Consider the following 18,101-nt stretch of genomic DNA (forward strand, 5'->3'; position numbering starts at 1 on the left):
ATGCATCTAACCAAAATTTGGCGACCATTTTTGTGTAGTGGAAGGGGTAAAAAAAAATTTTTTTTTACTTTTTATATTTTTTAAAAATATTAATTGATTTGGCACAATCACCATATTTTTTTCCTTCATTCTTTAACATCCAAGAAGCAACATATTTTTTTGGCAGCTCGATCTGAGGGGTACTTGCCCGTTAAAATTTAAAAAAACTTATTTTTGGCCCCTAAAATGTATGGTATCTCATGAAAATGGGGGGCCAACATAACCGGGCAAAAAATATGTTAAAAGGAAAGTGTGACGAAACTATATATATATATATATATATATATTGAGCACTGTTAGTATATCTGCTATATATAAGAAACAATAAGTCTTGACTTATACGTCCAATGAATGCACAAAGGGTGTAAAGAGTCAGTAATGACGTAGACATATGTTTTACACCTAGATTAGATATGCTAGATTTATGTATAATGAATGCTCAAGGAGTGTGACTAAAGTAAACAAAATGAAGAGAATCACATAATTTATTTGATATATTATACCTTGCATAATTTCATATACATAGTAATATAAATCCTCCATTGCTAAAACTGTTATAATTGAATCGAATAGATTGGCGGAATACTGTGCATATGATTGTGCACTAAGAGTGTTGCAGAACTAGTAATAGTAACGAAAAGTACACGAATAATAAATGTTATTGCATTTATGATAATTTAGATATACTAAACTTATGTTAATATAGTTTTATATAATTATAATATTAATGAAAAAAGTGCCGTGCACTAAAAATACACTTGACTTTTAATAATTGCCTGTTATTTTACTTAATGTTTCACAGTAAAAAGTAAATCTTATATTAAGGTTAATCTTAAATTAAATGATTCTTGGAAATCAACATAGTCTTAATTTAAAGTGAGCCTTGTATGAATTTAAGGTACTCATAAATCTGAATTTACAGAGTGTTTGAAATTCAACTCCCTTTGAGCCTTAATTTATAAAAGCTAAGTCTTAAATTCAGCTTGGGGCTGCTGCTTTTACCAAAAAATTGCCTTCAATATAGCACATAAAAAGTTCTGAAAATCAGCTTACATACTCCCTTTTTAAAATCAACAATGCCTGTCTTAAAAACGTTGCGTCTTTTTACTGTGTTCAGTTTCACTCATAAACCCAGGTGCGAATTTTTGGTCGGCCCAAAGTTGGGCCAACTATACCTATGGTTGGCCCTCCTTCGCATGCCAAAGGTTCGGCCAACTATGAAATGATAACGGTCCGCCAACCATTGGCGACATAGGTTGGCCCGACAACTGACGCCAACGTTGGTCCAACTTGAAATGCGTATGTTGTGCCAACCGTAATTTTCAAAGATTGGCCCAACAACTAATGCCAACGTTGGTCCAACTTAAAATACTTAAGATGTGCCAACCATCACTTTCAAAGGTTGTCCCGACAACTGATCCGAACGTTGGTCCAACTTTAGATGTGTAGGTTTAGCCAACCATACTTTTTAAAGTTTGGCCAACTTTGAAGTGAATAGGCGGGCCAACTTAATCTGACAGTGGTTGGGCAAACTATACAAATGATAACGGTTAACCGTCCATTGGTGTCAAAGGTTGGCCCAACAACTGATCCCAAAGTTGGCCCAACTTAAAAAAAAAAGCTGAAAATTAATTACAAACGTGAATTAATTATTAATTACACAATTAACACATTATTATTGTGAAGAACATTACATAAACCTTAAACTATTATTATTAAACGCAATTGTCGACATACATTTTAGAAAATATTTGACGCTCGCTGGGATCGAACCCTGACCTAACGCACCGCAGACTAATACGCTAACCACTAGACTATACGCTCGCATGTGAAAATAAATGAAAAATGATTTCATAAGTTGCGACCCAGTAAAAATATTTTTACTTTCTTAATAATTCATTAAGAGTCTTAAACGGGTGATAGAAGCCACAAAATAATAAAATACTGGAATTAGAAACAACTTTTTATTATTTAAACAATGATATTTGGCACAAAATATTATATGACTCAAAAATAGTTTTTTTACCGTTTAACGTTTCGAAAAAACTAATATAAATATTTTATATTAAAAAAATAAATGTGTTATGAATATAGTGTAAGTAATCAACGTTCCTTTCGGCCTCCTTCACGATCAACAGCTCGTCCCAACCAAGTGCTTAATTCACTGCTTATTTGTGACTCTGAAATAGTGCCGTTGAAAAAATCCAAGAGTACATCTGCAAAATATTTTTAAAATTAGAAGTAAGTGATAAGCAATTAAAATTACTTAGTATAAGACAAAATCCGTTAAGCTAATGGATCAAAAATTAAAGGTTTTTTGGATGGGGCTAAAATTTAAAAAATATTTAGTACAAAGGGTATGTAATTTATCCACCAAATATTATTTTTATCAAAAAATTTAATAAAACATGTAAGTAAAATATTTTTCACCCTAATATTCATCACGGATTACAGTACCTTTTTTCCTTAAAATAGAGAAAAAGGTGAATAATTTTCTAAAAATAAATAACTAAAAAGTGACAACAAATTTACCCAAAACATTTCAGTAAATCAAAATTATCAAAACCGTTAAATATCTATTTTGAAAAAAGTTCTAAGCTCAATTTTTGAAAAAAAAATTATTAAGAAAAATTTAAGTAAAAAAATTGTCAATATTGAAACTTAAAACATTTTTTTAAAACAAATGAAAAATCAATTTTAAAAAATTATTGTAAATTTTAAACAATTAATAATTCAATTATTCCATATTTCAGTCGATTAAAAATTACATTGTTTTACATTTTAACCAATTCATAATTCAATTTTAAATTTTAGTCAAGTATAAATTCAATTATTACACCTTCCAATTGATTTAAAATTCAATTATTTAATATTTTAAAATTTGGAATAATTAAATTTTTATTTGATTAGAATCCGTACTAATTTAATTAATAATTTTTTAAAATTTCAAATTTGGAGTAATTGAGTTTCTAACTTCTTATTTGAAATAAGGAAATAATTTAATTTATAATTGATTAAAATTTGAAATAATTAAATTTTTAACTAATTAGAATGTAGAATATATGAATTTATAAATTATTTTTATTTAGAATTGAATTTTTATTTGATTGGAAAGTAGAATAATTGAATTTTTAATTAATTGGAGTTTGTAAGAATTGAATTTATAATTTATTAAAATTTGGAATTGATTTTTCAATTTATTAAAATTTAAATCATTAAGTTTTCAATTGATTAAATTTCGATTTAACTGAATTTAAAATTGATTATTATTAATAATAATGGATTTTTTCAATTAATATTTGGAGTAATTGAATTTTTAATCACTGATTGTATTTTTAATAGACTGAATCTCAGAATTGAAGAATATAAAAAAGATAAATTCTGAAAATAGGGGAAATAGGTGATAAAATCTAAAAAAAAAGTTAAAGTCTGTGATCCCTGATATATGTATGTATAATAAGCTGCTTCTATTAAAAAAACCCACTGTCGACTGTTGTGATCGATCCACTGTTGTGATCGTTCACTTGAAAAATTTTGTCCAATATAAAAATAAAAAATATTACCTCTCATTGTCTTGTAAGTAAATGTTTCATTGAATGCCAAATTATTTTTTCCTCTTCCAAGAGCGCTGTATGATTGTTGAATGGGTTTTGCAATCAATGTTTTTAAAATGTTTGGTATAGCTTCTTTCAGGTTTGCAGATCGTCGAGCGGAAACTGACATTATTGATTTCTGGAAACAAAAATACATTATTTTGAAGTTGACATTGTTTAAATTTCTGTGTAAGATATGATAATTTTAATATTTAAAAAACAACTTTAAATTTACCAGTGCTTCTATTTTTTCCGGACTTCCCGACACTTCTAAGTCAAAAGCAGTGAAGACTTCTGGATCGTCCATTGGTAAGGCAACTTCTAATACCTCAATTTTATCTTTTAAATCAAATAATAATGGCGTATTGACATTTTTCCCAAAAGTAGTTTCAATTTCACTCAATTTTTTGGTAACTTTTTTTATCAGTTTTCGTTCAAAGCTACGCGCAGTGAGGATTAAACAATCTTTTATAGTTTCAACTAGCTCGTCAATATCCATATCTATATGAGGATTCTTACTTCGAGAAGTTTTTTGATTTTCATTTAACGCTTTTGTCTGTTCGGATCCAATTTCTCCATTTATTTCTTCGTCAGCGTTAGTATTTTCTGTATGATCGTTCTCCTCAATATTTTCCCCTGAGCAATCGGGTTGTGGTTTATCAATGCTCATATTCACAACAGAATCTTGTTTTTCTACAATTATAAAGATAATATTATTTTACATTTACAGTTAAATTAGAAATTAAATTATGTATTAAGGGGTTATGCCACTCTAGGATTTTCAAAAAATCGCTTTTTTTTTTTTTGCTTTAAATAGTTCCTTAGGGTCTCAGAAATAACATATTGCAGGATTATGGCTCGGAAAGATCTCTAAATAATTTATTTTCGAAGTTCCTTGCAAGGCTGCACGGTACGCGGCGAGCTCATTTTGTATGTTCTACGGGGGGTAATATTTGAAGGATCTACAGCAGGTATACGGCAGATGTTTTCAAAGGCGCTAGTTACTTGCTAGACTATAGTGGTCAATTATATGGTGCAGGCATTGCAGATTAAAGGTATTGTGAAATTATTTAAGTTTTTTACAACTTAAAACTTTAAACGCGTTTATCTCCAAACTACATTTTTCGAGTTGGCCGAACCAACAACTCGTACAATTTCCAACCGATTAGGTTCAAATTTGACACACATCTTTAAAAATACATTTTTTAAGGTATCACGTAGGATTTTTTTTTTATTCTATATAGTTCATTTGTTATTAACTATTAACTGATGGTTTTTTAGTCGAAATTAGAAAGTTTAACTTTAGAAGTGCGCCATTTGATCATGAATTAATATATCGAAAAAATCCTACGTGTTACTTTAGCTATTGTAATATATAATAAAAAAAAATTTAGATACTCAAGATATTTCAAAATTTACAGGAGCAGTTAGTTCGGCCACGTACCCCTTGAACCATAGAGGAGTCGAAGGACGACCGCTACAGCGCCACCATTCTTCAAGAAATATTTATAAGAAATTATTTTTTTACACCTAAAAAGATGTATAATAAACTTCTTATATTATATTTTTAATTGACTTTATGGTTTTTCTAAAAAAAATTCACATAAAACACCTATTTTTTCGGTCTCTAGAGTGGCATAACCCCTTAAAAACATAAAATTATACTTTTTCCATACGTATTGTTTTTTTCTATAAATTTTAATCCACATGTACTCCTACTGATTTAATTTGATTACATAATTTACAGCCATAAATTATTATATTAAATCTAGGACATATTCAAATTTCTTGAAAAAAATAAAAGCCTATCTAATTTTTCTTTTATAAATTATTGAAATAAAGTAATTATTCTTGTTGAAAAGGGTCAAAAAAAGAATACTTTTCTGAATAATAAATATGACGTTAAACTTGAAAATTCTGAAAATCGACACAATTAAAAACTGTAATAAATTTACCTGCATGCTGAGAAAGAGATGAACCATCACAATTTTGAGAAAATTCTTCCTCATTCAGCGACATTTTAAATGATCAGGTTTAATTTGAAATTAAAATTTATAGAATCCTCTACCCTCTGGTGTCCACTATATTTCTCTACTCTGAAGCATAAAAAGATTTTTATTTATTAATTATTAATATTTTGTATAATTAAGCAAGGAAAAATTATTTTAAAAAATTGTTTTATTTTTACTGATACATACTACCCAGTGGACCAAAAACCATCATTGTTCGAAAAACGTTCCTGAAACGTTTTTAGAACGTTTCATGTCGGCCAAATAAAGTACCAAAAACGTTACATGTTTTTAAAACGTTTTAAAAACATGTAACGTTTTTGGTGCTTTATTTGGCCGACATGAAACGTTCTAAAAACGTTTCAGGAACGTTTTTCGAACAATGATGGTTTTTGGTCCACTGGGTAATATCTGTCCATTAAAATTAATTAAACCTAAAAATCCATATATAATCACTATACCTCTGTATAACAATATTTTGTGTCAAATAGTATATTAAAAATAAAAAAAATATATTAAAGCTCAATTTATGTGACAATAACATGAACAGTTTAATAATGAGAATCATAATAATAAATAAATAAATAACGAAATTTTTTGTGCACATACAATTGTATTCCTAACCTCAAAATGAACATTATACCCACTCTACCAATATTATAAATGCCAAAATAATGTTAAAACATGAAAAAGTAATTAATATATAGTGATTATTAAAAAGTAAACTTACTTTCTTCAACGCAGTTTTCAGAAGATTGTAGAGAAATTCAAACAAAACGATAAAAAACGAACAATGAAAAGGTGACACTTCGCAAAAGAGAATAGATCTTATGGTAACTGACGATAAAGTATCTTTTCTCATGGAGCGTCACATGTGTGTCAAGATGATCCACCAATAATTATTGGATCTCGCATATGCTCTCTATGATATGGTAATTATGAATGAACGAATAACAGTTAAGAATTTAATTATCATTCTTCGTTTATTAACTACATTAATCAGTCTCATTTAGATGAGGTAGTTGCGCTGCGTCGATAGACCAATTACAAACGTGTTATTTAATGTACTATAATATATTACGAGGTTTATTCTTAACATTTGGAATAATGCGATAACCTCAGTCTTTGATGGCGTATTACCGCGTATGTGAAACACAAACAAAAATATAATACTATTGGCGCACAACGGCGCAATGAAATAACTAAAAATATAATAATGTTAATACGCGACGGCGCATTTATAGTAACCAAAAAAAGAAAACAATGTATTATATATAACGCGCAACGGCGCGAGAGGAAAGAAATTATTTATTTATTTAGAAAAAAAGAAAACACACAGATCAATGCGCAACGGCGCAATTAACAACTTTTAGTTGTTTGGACATTGAGACGCACTATTCTTGCGGGGTATCGGTCGATTCCTGATTGTGGACGGCCGGATTTTCGTCACCATCGTTAATCGGTTCCTCCTTGTCCTCATTAAGGGCTTTGTGGAGAGCGTAGTCAGCCGGGTAACAATAGTTTATCTCGAACTCAGATGCGTTTGATTCAGTTGCGCGTTGTAATCCTCCAACCACTTGGGGGGTTTGTGGAGGAATTGATCGTGTCCTGCTACTTCCAGGTGGGCCTATTGCTTTTTTGGCAGTGGATGACGAAGATTGCTGCTCAAGGCGCAAGGCTCTGGAGCGTTGAGTGGTCCCCAGCATCTCTTGCATCTGAGGTGCTCTGGTATCCCAGGTGGTCCATTTACGAAATGAGGCCAAGGACATTCGCTTGTCGAAAAATCGGGATGTGCGCACTTTTGGCAGAATTTACCAGAATAGGGCTTCGTGCACGACCTGTAACTATGGCCTGGAGTCCCGCAGTTCAGGCATCCTTGTTCTGCCCTTGGGCGTAGTTGCGGTTCACGTAATTCTGCTACTGCGCGATAAACATCTGACAAAGTTTCTCGGAATAGATCTTTGTATCGTTTGGCCAGCTTTGCATCGTAGGCCGCGTAATCGTAATCCTCTTGTAGCGCTTCATATTTGTCTTGTAGCTTTTCTCCTTTCGTTTGTAATTTGTCCACTTGTTATTTGCAGTGACGCAATTCTTCTTTGGTTTTGGCCAATTGGTCTGTCAACGACGACTTTTCATTGGTGACCGTCAGCAATGAATCGTACAATTTCTCTACCTGTCTAAAACTTGGTTCTGTTGACGAAGATAGGGATTGGGTGGAGCCCATGCGTAGTGAATGCGTGGTCACGCGTTCTTCCCTCAACTGAGCAGCCATGGCGTTACGCGACTTGATGAGGCTCTCCACATCGGCCTTGGCGAGGATAGTCAAACCGGATGGTTTGATTCCAGCATTGATATCGATGTTGGCGTCGAAGAGGTCATCTATGCTGGACGTAAGATACGTCAGTGTTGCGCTTGGTAAACCCTCGTTGGGTGTTGAAGTACTGCCTTCGGAACTGCTCATGATGATATCTAACCTAAAACGATTTTACAGGATATTTCGCGATCTGAGATTTTTCCTAGCCATTTTTAAATCATTTACGTGATATTTGCCAAGCTTCTTTCCATGCGTATCACTAATAATAACAACCATAGGAGATACCTTTTCGGTAATTGTAGCCGGTCCTTTGTAACGTGGCGCTAGTTTGGAACTATAACCACGCACGGCATTTGATAAAGTGTTATTGGGGTAAAACACATAATCTCCAATCTCGAAAGGGATAACATTTTTACGGTTTTTATTATAAGTTTTACTCTGTCTCTTAACAGCCTTAATCATTAAGTGTTCGACTTTAGCGCGAAGAGTATCGATACGCTTTATACGCTCCAGCCAATTTTCAGCGGTCCCATCGGTCATCGCTATGACATCGATGTCATGAGGTTGTTTACCGGTACGTCTTGGTTCACGAGCAAAGTTTAAAAAGGCCGGGGTTACACCTAACGAAGAATGGACAGTGGTATTATACGCGAATTGTATTTCTTCGAGTAACGTGTCCCAGTCGCGCTGGTCTTCTCCAAGGAGACTGGCTATCATCATTTTTAAGTTTCGATTAACGCGCTCTACAGGATTGGACTGTGGGTGATATACCGGAGTTGTTCGTTGTTCCGAGCCGATTTCCATTATAAATTTTGAAATGGTACGGTTTACGAACTCTGTTCCGTTATCCGTGATAAACGCTCTGGGAGTTCCCCATTTATTAATCAAGGTGTTCAATGATTTGACAATTTTTGGACCGTCGGCTTTCGATAATGTAAAGCATTCGATATAGCGCGTATAAGTGTCCTCGCATACTAAGACGTAACATTTTCCTGATTTGGAACGTGGTAATGGTCCTATAATATCTAGCGATACCGTATCCCAGGGTTCGATGAATTTGCGCGGAAACATTAAACCTTGTGGAGGGGAATTGTCAGGTTTGCACCTGAGACAAATCTCACACTCGTTAAGGTACCGCTTAATATCTTCGCGCATTCCGGGCCAATAATAGTGATTCAAAATTGACAAGTACGTCTTTTGAATTCCCTGATGCGCTGATTGGGAGGAATCGTGATATTTCGTAATTGTTGGTAGGATTTCATTTTCTTTCAAAACCTTTTTCCACGCGTTATTGTCGCCTATGGTTTCTTTCAGTTGATTTGGTTTGTAATAGTAAAGTTCGGAATTATCATCGAGCTTATATCTTTCGTAGCGCGTGGGAGCCTGCTGTACTCGATTTACTAACTCGTCGTACCAGGATTGGCTACGGGTGTGACTTAGCTGTGATGGGGGCGTGTCTTCCGAGACACTCCCCACATAGCACCGAAAGTTTCCTAAACCTGTATTAAAGCTGTGCGTGCCAAGTTGGAAAAATTTACCGTAAAGCTTAGCACAGGTTGTGTAAATGTGTAAATGTCCGCAATTGAGTAAATGTTTAGCGTAAAACTGTACTGAATCTTTAAATTACGTATTTAGTACAGGTTTAGCGTAAAACTGTACTGAATCTTTAAATTACATATTTAGTACAGGTTTAGCGCAAAACTGTACTGAATCTTTAAATTACATATTTGGTACCCCTATCGAAAATTCCGATATCGAAACCTATATAGGAAACTATATGGGAAACTATATTGTTTCCCATATAGTTTCCTATATAGGAAGCTATATATAGCTATATATAGCGTCAATAATATAAAAAAAAAAAATTCTTCCGACGTGTTAACTCTGAGACGCGAACCCTCGACCATCATAGCTCTCAACCGCACTGGGAGCGCCTTAACGGGCTCGACCAGGGGAGGCTATGAAATATCTTGAGAAAATGTCTCTTATAACGAAAATACTTTAAACAGATACTTATATTATTTTGTAAAGTCATCAAACAGTTTTTCAGATGTTTATTATTACAAAGAGTATATTATTGTATACATATATTTTTTTCCAATGGTATATGCGTTTTAATACCCAATTTTATATTCGGAGTTTATTAACTTCAACATTTTAATTTAGAATGACATGAATTTAAATTTTAATCAAGTGAACTCTGCATAAATTTCAATTTTTTTGGAAATAAATTAAGTAACAATGTTCGTATAGCAAATTTTTTTTCATAAACTAATGTAAATTCATGTCATTCTAAATTAAAATGTTGAAGTTAATAAACTCCGAATATAAAATTGGGTATTAAAACGCATATACCATTGGAAAAAAATATATGTATACAATAATATACTCTTTGTAATAATAAACATCTGAAAAACTGTTTGATGACTTTACAAAATAATATAAGTATCTGTTTAAAGTATTTTCGTTATAAGCGACATTTTCTCAAGATATTTCATAGCCTCCCCTGGTCGAGCCCGTTAAGGCGCTCCCAGTGCGGTTGAGAGCTATGATGGTCGAGGGTTCGCGTCTCAGAGTCAACACGTCGGAAGAATTTTTTTTTTATATTATTGACGCTATATATAGCTATATATAGCTTCCTATATAGGAAACTATATGGGAAACAATATAGTTTCCCATATAGTTTCCTATATAGGTTTCGATATCGGAATTTTCGATAGGGGTACCAAATATGTAATTTAAAGATTCAGTACAGTTTTGCGCTAAACCTGTACTAAATATGTAATTTAAAGATTCAGTACAGTTTTACGCTAAACCTGTACTAAATACGTAATTTAAAGATTCAGTACAGTTTTACGCTAAACCTGTACTAAATACGTAATTTAAAGATTCAGTACAGTTTTACGCTAAACATTTACTCAATTGCGGACATTTACATATTTACACAACCTGTGCTAAGCTTTACGGTAAATTTTTCCAACTTGGCACGCACAGCTTTAATACAGGTTTAGGAAACTTTCGGTGCTGTGTGGGTCTCGTAGAGGCGCGATAGAGTGTCAGCGGCCTCGTTCGTTGTACCTTTACGGTGTTCAATTTTCACTTGGTTTGCTGACAACTCTAATGCCCATCGCGCAAGTCTTCCACGCGGGTCTTTTATGCCTTGCAGCCATATCAAGCTGGAGTGATCAGTGATGACTGTGAACTCGGTAGCTTTGAGATAGCACCGAAGTTTCTTGACTGCAAAGATTACGGCTAAGCATTCCTTTTCGGTGGTAGTGTAATTTAACTCGGCACCTCGCAAAGGTCTGCTTAAGCACGTAATGAGATATTCCTTATCTCCATCTTTTTGCGTCAAGACGGCGCCGATTCCAGTATCGCTCGCATCCGTGTATAAAAAGAATGGCAATTTAGGTCGCGGCGCGTTTAAGGTTAAGGCATCTTTCAATAATTTTTTAACATCCTGAAATGCAGTTTCATGTTCACCTGTCCAAGACCAAGGCACTTTAGGGCTCGCTAATTTGTTAAGCGGCCCTTGTACTCGCGCAATATTACGCAAATGTCGATGGTACCAGTTCACTGAACCATTGAACTGGCGCAACTCTTTGCGATTACGAGGACTTGAACGTTCAAGGATCGGTTCAATGCGCTTGGGATTGGGCTTGAGTCCATCTTTATCAAGGATAAAACCGAGATATTCAACGGATGGTTTAGCGAAATGAGATTTATCTCGATTTATCGATAAACCAGCTTCCTGTAAGATATTGAAGATGATATCTAAAAGCAGGATGTGCTCCTCAAAGGTCTTGGAAATGACAATCCAATCATCCAAATACGCATGTACTTGATCGATATAGCACTCAAGTAAATTGTTCTTACGAACATGTTCGATAAATTTATCTTTTAATCCATCAGTCAAGGCTTGGAAGGTGGCCGGCGCATTTGTAAGGCCAAATGGCATCCGGACCCACTCGAATTGTCCACGCCCGGGTATAACGAAGGCGGTATATTCGCGCGACTTCGGGTCTATCGGGATGTGGTGGTACGCATCTGTCAAGTCTATTGTACTGATTACATGAGCTTCTGATAAGGCGTCGAGAATAGTATCCATGCGCGGTAATGGATACGCTGATTTTTTTGTGTTTTTATTTAGCTTTCTATAATCCATGCATACTCGCGGCCTACCATCCTTGCGGTAAGTTAAAACTACTGGGCTCGCGAAACGGCCATTGCTTTTTACTATGAACTCTTTCTCCAAATATTTATCGACATGATCGTTAATAATTTTACTTGCTTCTGCGCTTCGCCGATAGGGTTTTAGTTTAAATGGAGTTGGATCTATCAGCTCAATGACATGGGTAGTCAAATTGGTGACACCGGTACCAGTTGCAAAGCCTGATAGTTTCCTATCAATGAATTCGTCAAGAATTTTTCTTTGCTCAGGTGAAAGGTCAATTAACTGTGTACAGTTTAGGGAGTGATGCGCATTATAGGCGCGACTCAAAGGGCGTTGGATACTTGATCCTTCCATGGACCAATAACCTTTGTTGGCGTCTATAATGACTTTCCAACTGGTTATAAAGTCCATGCCTAAAATTATGGGCGTGGTTAGTCCGTCTAGGACTGTGAACCAGAAATCGCCATGACAGTCGTTGATCCCAATGTCAAATTTGATGGTGTAACGAGGCGCGGCCACATGATCGCGTTGCGCGAGTTGTACGCCGGCGCGTGTTATCGCATCATAGACAGGATTGTCAATCGCGAATTGTTTGATTTCATCGAATAATTCGCCAGACATGAAAGTCCTGTCACTACCAGTGTCTATAAGGCCTGCATATTCTCTATTTCCTATTTTAACCGAAGTAATAATGGAATTCTTTTCTTGCGACGGTAAGGGCGATGCGGGCCCTTTGCGTACTATGCGCTTGAGTTTCCCAGCTAGTGCTAATAAGCCAATGGCTGGTTTCCTCGAGGGCGTTGACAGGAGCGAGGATATGCTTTGTCCTACCGATCGCGAGTCGGTGGAGGGAAGCTCCTCGTTAGAGTCTGTGTACTCCGTCTCAGATTCGGAATAGAGTGCTTCGTCATACTCACTTTCTGAGTCACTAGTGTAATTCCCACTGGCATGCGCTTGATTATTCGCTAATGCATTTTGGGGAATGCACGTTGACTCATTTGCGGAGTGACTGCAACTCGGAATGGCATGAATATCGACTAGTTTGGTATTGTTGATGTTTGAAAAATTATTTATCGGTATTTTATTTTCTGGAGGTTTGCCAGGGAGATTTAATCTCTCCTGGCATCCTTCTCGTTTTTTGCCGGGTATGAGTTGGATACATTGTGTCCGCAAGGGGGAAACTCACGGTTGTAGTTGGGCCAGTGCTGCGTTTGTGGGTGCGAAGGCGCATGCGCGGCTGGAAAAGTTGGCGGCGCGTGGGCATTGCACTGGCAGTCTGGTTGACAATGTTGTGCGAAATTGGGATTTTGCTGGTGATAATTATAGTTGTGATGATAACCACGACCACGATTATTCCAACCATTTCCACAATTTCTACCGCGGTTGTTGTATTGTTTTCCGCCACGATTACCGTTCTTGCTATCATTTTTATGTGGCTTAGTATCGCTATCCCGGTTTTTGCGCGTAGACGATCTGCGTCTCTCCCCCCCCCCTTCTGCGATCGAGTAGAGCGAGAGGAGCTGGAAGACTCCGAAGAAGATCGGCGGCGCGAATTTTTAGACCGAGAAGAGGATGTTGATTTCTTACTCCTCTTTTCGGTGTTAGATTTGGATTGACCGACTGGTAAATTCATATCCGTTAATTTTTGTTGTAATTTATTTATTTGGTGATTATAAATTTCTGCTTTATTTAAATTTATTTGTGGATTTGCTTTTGCCTGCTTTTTGTCATTTTTCGGTTGTTTCGGAGGATTTTCATTTTTTTGATCCGCTTGTGGCGCGGTTTCCGAGTTTTCATCAGCTTGAAGCGATGAATTTTCGATCGAGTTGAGCTGATTTTTCCCGCGCGTATTACGGTTTTTCTTTTGAAGATCGCGAATTTTGTTAGTTGATTGCATTGTCGCGACTTTTTCCTCGTATTTTCGCACTTTTTCTATTAAACCGTCATAATCCGTGAAGCTATCGCGGTCAAAGTGGACAAGTAGTTCGGAAAGAAGAGCCGAATATATTTTGTCAAGTTGACTTGTTTCCGGTATTTTTGTTTGGAGTTTATTGTAAAGCGCTGCCATCCGGACGATAAACTCGATTCCCGATTCATTTTCGGATTGTATAGCGTGCTGAATTTTGTTAGTGATCTGTTGATCATCGTTAGAATCGCCAAATGATTTTCGAAATTTGACCGCAAATTCAGCCCATGTGTGCCAGGTAGTGCGGAATGATGTGAACCATGTGTAGGCAGTATCCGACAATACCTGGGACATTGTTGCTAGAGCATCGTCGGGGTTGATGGCGCTCGCATTCAATTTACGCTCGAATTCATCAATAAAATCATGCGCGTCTAATTTGCCTGGAAATTTTAATTCCCAAGATTTTACGATCTTGTGCAAATTTGTGACGTTATTGATTTGATTTCTGGGAGCCGGAAGGGGTGGCGCGATAGGGGGCGGTTGTTGGATCTTTGAATTATGGTTTTGGAAATTTGAAAAAGTCGAATTATGCCCTAAGTACGTGGGGTTTGAATTAAAAAGTACTTTTGATGGTGGGGGTCCTGGCGCGGAAGGGGTATTGTAGTTCAGTGGAGGAAAAAGATAATTAGGTTCTATTCCTATGTTACTGGTGACTGGGTTACCCAAAGTCGACGTAGTGACTGTGGTTGTGGTTAGGGTGGGGGGATGACAAGTGGGGGGCGGTATATGTTCCCCTACGGTGTCGAAGGCCCACCGAGAATCGTGCCAAGTCGATTGCGCTTGTCTCGTTTGCTGTTCCGAGACTTTGTGCGCAAGCGCCTCTATTGCTTTATTCGTTTCACTGCGAAGGGCATTTATCATTTCTTGATTATTTCTTTGAATCGATTCTAATTCTTTGGAATTTTGTTTTTTAAATGAAATGAATTCGCGGCGCGATTCTGAAAATAATTCACGTGTCTGACGGCGCGATTCTACGAGATGTTCAGAGAACATAGTTTGTATGTCATTTTTAAATTGGTTCATTTCAGATTGAAAATGATAAAGAGCTTTATTAGCTTGTGACTTAGTGATTGGGGTTTTTTTTGTTTTTCGCGTATGTCGCGATGGCATTTTAATTTTTATTTTAGTTCCGGACGTGGTATGACGTTCTAAAATTTTTTCTGCGCTGTCACTATTGTCACTATTTTCAGGGTCGGAAGCGGTTAGCGTGTTCTCATGGTCTGGCGTCTTAGGCTGCAGTCCCATGGTAGCGTTTTGCGTTGCGTTTTGTCACTAGACCATGAGTGTAAAAGAGATGCAGATATATGTTTGCTATGTTTACACTCAGGGTCTAGTGACAAAACGCAACGCAAAACGCTGCCATGGGACTGCAGCCTTAGGAGGCGCGTTCTGAGAAGAGGCTTGATTCTCTAGGGGATCGTTTTGCGCTTGAGCGCTTGCCGACGCTCTTTGTTGTTGAATGTTACGGGGAGAATGTACCAACGTATTACGCGCTAGGAAAGCGTTTTGTTGGTCCAGAATTTCTGGGCTTGTGTTGGTTTCTTGTCCCTCTAAGTTTTTGTTTTGGTTTTTGTCCCTATTACCTTTACCCATTTTGAATTAAATGGTTTTACTAATAAAAGCGAATTTTTATTTTAATAAAATTAGAAGATAATGAGAAAAAAAATTTTTTTTTTTGAAGAGAACAAATTTTTAATTAATTAATCGTTCAAATGATAATCAATTATTTTGAATTAATTAATTATTTTGGTTTAATTAATCAATTATTTAGGTTTAATTAATTAATTATTTTGGTTTAATTAATTAATTATTTTGGTTCAATTAATTAATTATTTTGGTTTAATTAATTAATCAAGCGCCTAATCATTTAAAAACCCGTAATGCCTTTATTTTTTTTGTCAACACGACAACCGATGAGTAATTGTCAAAAACGAGCTGGAAGAAAATTATTTAAAATTAATAAATGGAATTAAATTTTATTTTCTTCGTTGTGGAAAGAAAGGCAAAAGTTTTGATATTATTTTTTTTTGTTATACTTTGCTTTATTTCAGTTTAAAGCTGGTAAGGGACAAGAATTGTGTTGTAAACACAGTTGTGTTTACAATTTGCGCGAGCCGTGTTGGAGATTACGTGTTTCCTCGTGGTAAAACGAATGTGGCAACAGTAATGAGAAAAATTGATTTTTGATCATTTTTATACATATATATTTTTTTTCTATGGTTGTTATTATTTTAATTTTAAAATAATTCGTGCAAAAAGCGTATTTGCATGCGCAAAAAGTCGATAGCGAAAATGTACAAAAGCAAGCTATTTATGCGTAAAAGCGGTGTTAAATTGTATTAAAAGAATATTTTATTATAATTGAATATCGTTATATATCTTTGTAATATTTAAAGCATATATTACAAAAAAAGCAGTAAATTTGTGAGAGAGAGCGAGCTTATTATTTTTTTTTTTTTTTTTTTTTTTTGGAAAAGCAATTTGAGGTGAATGAAAATCTCGTTCGAAAAGTGCTTTGCTGGTGTATTATTTGTACACGTGATACACTTTAAAAACTCGCGTTTCTAATGAGAAAAAAAAATTATTATTTTTCAAAGAAGGCGCGAAAAGAAAAAAAATTTTTTTTATTTAAGATCAAACTAATATTCTAATTTAGAATTAGAATTCAATTCGATCATAAGAAAATATAACGTTGGGCGCCATAATGTGACAAACCCTAGTCGCGAGGTTTTATTATTAAACTTTAAAAAAAATCGAAAGATGATTTATGCGTGGGTACGCCTCGTACTGGGTGCACATGGGAACGAGATTTCCACTCTTACCTGCATTGCCTTGATTGCGTTGATGGCACTGGTTACGTGCATAAGCGAGGTCCAACAATGAAAGAACAACAAGCAGAAGGGATAAACAAAAAGACTCACCAGTGTCGAGTTTATTCCAATGTTTCCACAATTTCCAAAGTTTTGATAAAATATTATTCTGGTGATTAATAAAGAAATAAACGCTGATTTTATCAAAACACACTTAATTTATTACTTTATAACAATGTGATTAATATGAAATACAAAGTACGCGTAATAATCGCGCGAGTTGCGTATAGCGTTATAGGTCGCTCTCATCTGATTATTTCCTCCGGCAAAATCAGAAACGTGCTTTTGTCGGCTGCTAGAAAATCGAGCGCCACCTACGTTTTTACGCGCGCAATCTTATTTGATTTGAATAATATTATTATATGAGAATAATAATAAAACCACCGACAATAACAATTGTAAACCAAAATAATTAAAAACGATCTTGTTCGTTACAGTTTGCTGTTTATTGCTGTTTGTGTAAAATGTGGAAATTATTTTTTACTCTGCAAAATAATAAATTTATTTGTTGTTTTTCAAATTAAACAACAAATTTAAATTTTGTCAGACAATGACAGTGTTAAAAATATTAGTTGTGTGTTTCCGGCTGATTCCTGTGTGAATAAAATTGCAATGTTTATTTATATGCTGCAAAATAATAGTTGTATTCCGTATTTTTCAATTATAAAACAGAAGAAATTAAAAATAAATGTGAAAGTTAATTTTTACTATGCTAAATAATTATTTTATTCGGTGTTTTCAACTAAGAAACGTGTCAAATTATTTTTTTGTCCCACAATTGCAGTGTTAAAAATGTTTGTGTTGTGTTTTCAGTTTGTTCCTTTGTATGTAAAATATGTCAGTGTTTAATATTTGTGTTTTGTTTTTTAAGTTTTGCAGTCTGTGTAAAAGGTGGAGATTAACAAAATAGAAAATAAACTCAAATAATATTTACGAAACGAATTATTTACAGAATACTAATAATAATAATAATAATAATAATAATAATAATTATTATTATTATTATTATTATTATAGGTTCATCAATTGGCAGCTGGGAATTATTAGGGTATTTTTTTCAGAGGTAAGTAAAATAAAAGTATTTATTGAAAATAAAATAAACAATTATTTTCGCAGATGCTTTTCAAAATATCTTT

The 18,101-nt window shown here is 34.7% G+C and overlaps 2 protein-coding genes and 1 long non-coding RNA gene across 3 annotated transcripts; 1 reads left to right on the plus strand and 2 right to left on the minus strand.

The window, feature by feature from the left end:
• Positions 1-2,127: 2,127 nt before the first annotated feature.
• On the minus strand, positions 2,128-5,721 carry LOC127286265 (uncharacterized). The gene is made up of 4 exons (XM_051312639.1): positions 5,588-5,721; positions 3,868-4,325; positions 3,603-3,771; positions 2,128-2,255 (listed from the first exon to the last, which is right to left on the minus strand). Exons 1-4 carry the CDS (start codon positions 5,649-5,651, stop codon positions 2,143-2,145), a joined length of 804 nt encoding a protein of 267 aa, XP_051168596.1. The 5' UTR covers positions 5,652-5,721; the 3' UTR covers positions 2,128-2,142.
• On the plus strand, positions 4,405-5,203 carry LOC127286274 (uncharacterized). The gene is made up of 2 exons (XR_007843720.1): positions 4,405-4,687; positions 5,054-5,203. It is a non-coding gene; the product is annotated as an uncharacterized LOC127286274 (long non-coding RNA).
• A 951-nt stretch (positions 5,722-6,672) lies between the features above and the next one.
• LOC127286270 (uncharacterized) lies at positions 6,673-17,197 on the minus strand. Its single transcript, XM_051312651.1, has 2 exons — positions 17,017-17,197; positions 6,673-8,115 (listed from the first exon to the last, which is right to left on the minus strand). The coding sequence occupies exon 2, from the start codon at positions 8,100-8,102 to the stop codon at positions 7,713-7,715; it is 390 nt and encodes a 129-aa protein (XP_051168608.1). The 5' UTR covers positions 8,103-8,115; positions 17,017-17,197; the 3' UTR covers positions 6,673-7,712.
• Positions 17,198-18,101: the final 904 nt, after the last annotated feature.

The sequence above is a fragment of the Leptopilina boulardi genome, unplaced genomic scaffold, assembly GCF_019393585.1.
Source record: "Leptopilina boulardi isolate dan_hultmark-lab unplaced genomic scaffold, ZJU_Lbou_2.1 LbouV2_351, whole genome shotgun sequence".
In the NCBI taxonomy this organism is placed as follows: Eukaryota; Metazoa; Arthropoda; class Insecta; order Hymenoptera; family Figitidae; genus Leptopilina; species Leptopilina boulardi.

Excerpts from the sequence above, each read along its gene's own strand:
- LOC127286265 (XM_051312639.1), bottom strand. The coding sequence starts at position 5,651 with ATGTCGCTGAATGAGGAAGAATTTTCTCAAAATTGTGATGGTTCATCT. Across the intron at positions 4,326-5,587 it reads ATCTCTTTCTCAGCATGCAG|AAAAACAAGATTCTGTTGTG; the intron begins GTAAATTTATTA and ends TTATAATTGTAG. Across the intron at positions 3,772-3,867 it reads CGGAAAAAATAGAAGCACTG|AAATCAATAATGTCAGTTTC; the intron begins GTAAATTTAAAG and ends TTTTGTTTCCAG.
- LOC127286270 (XM_051312651.1), bottom strand. The coding sequence starts at position 8,102 with ATGAGCAGTTCCGAAGGCAGTACTTCAACACCCAACGAGGGTTTACCA.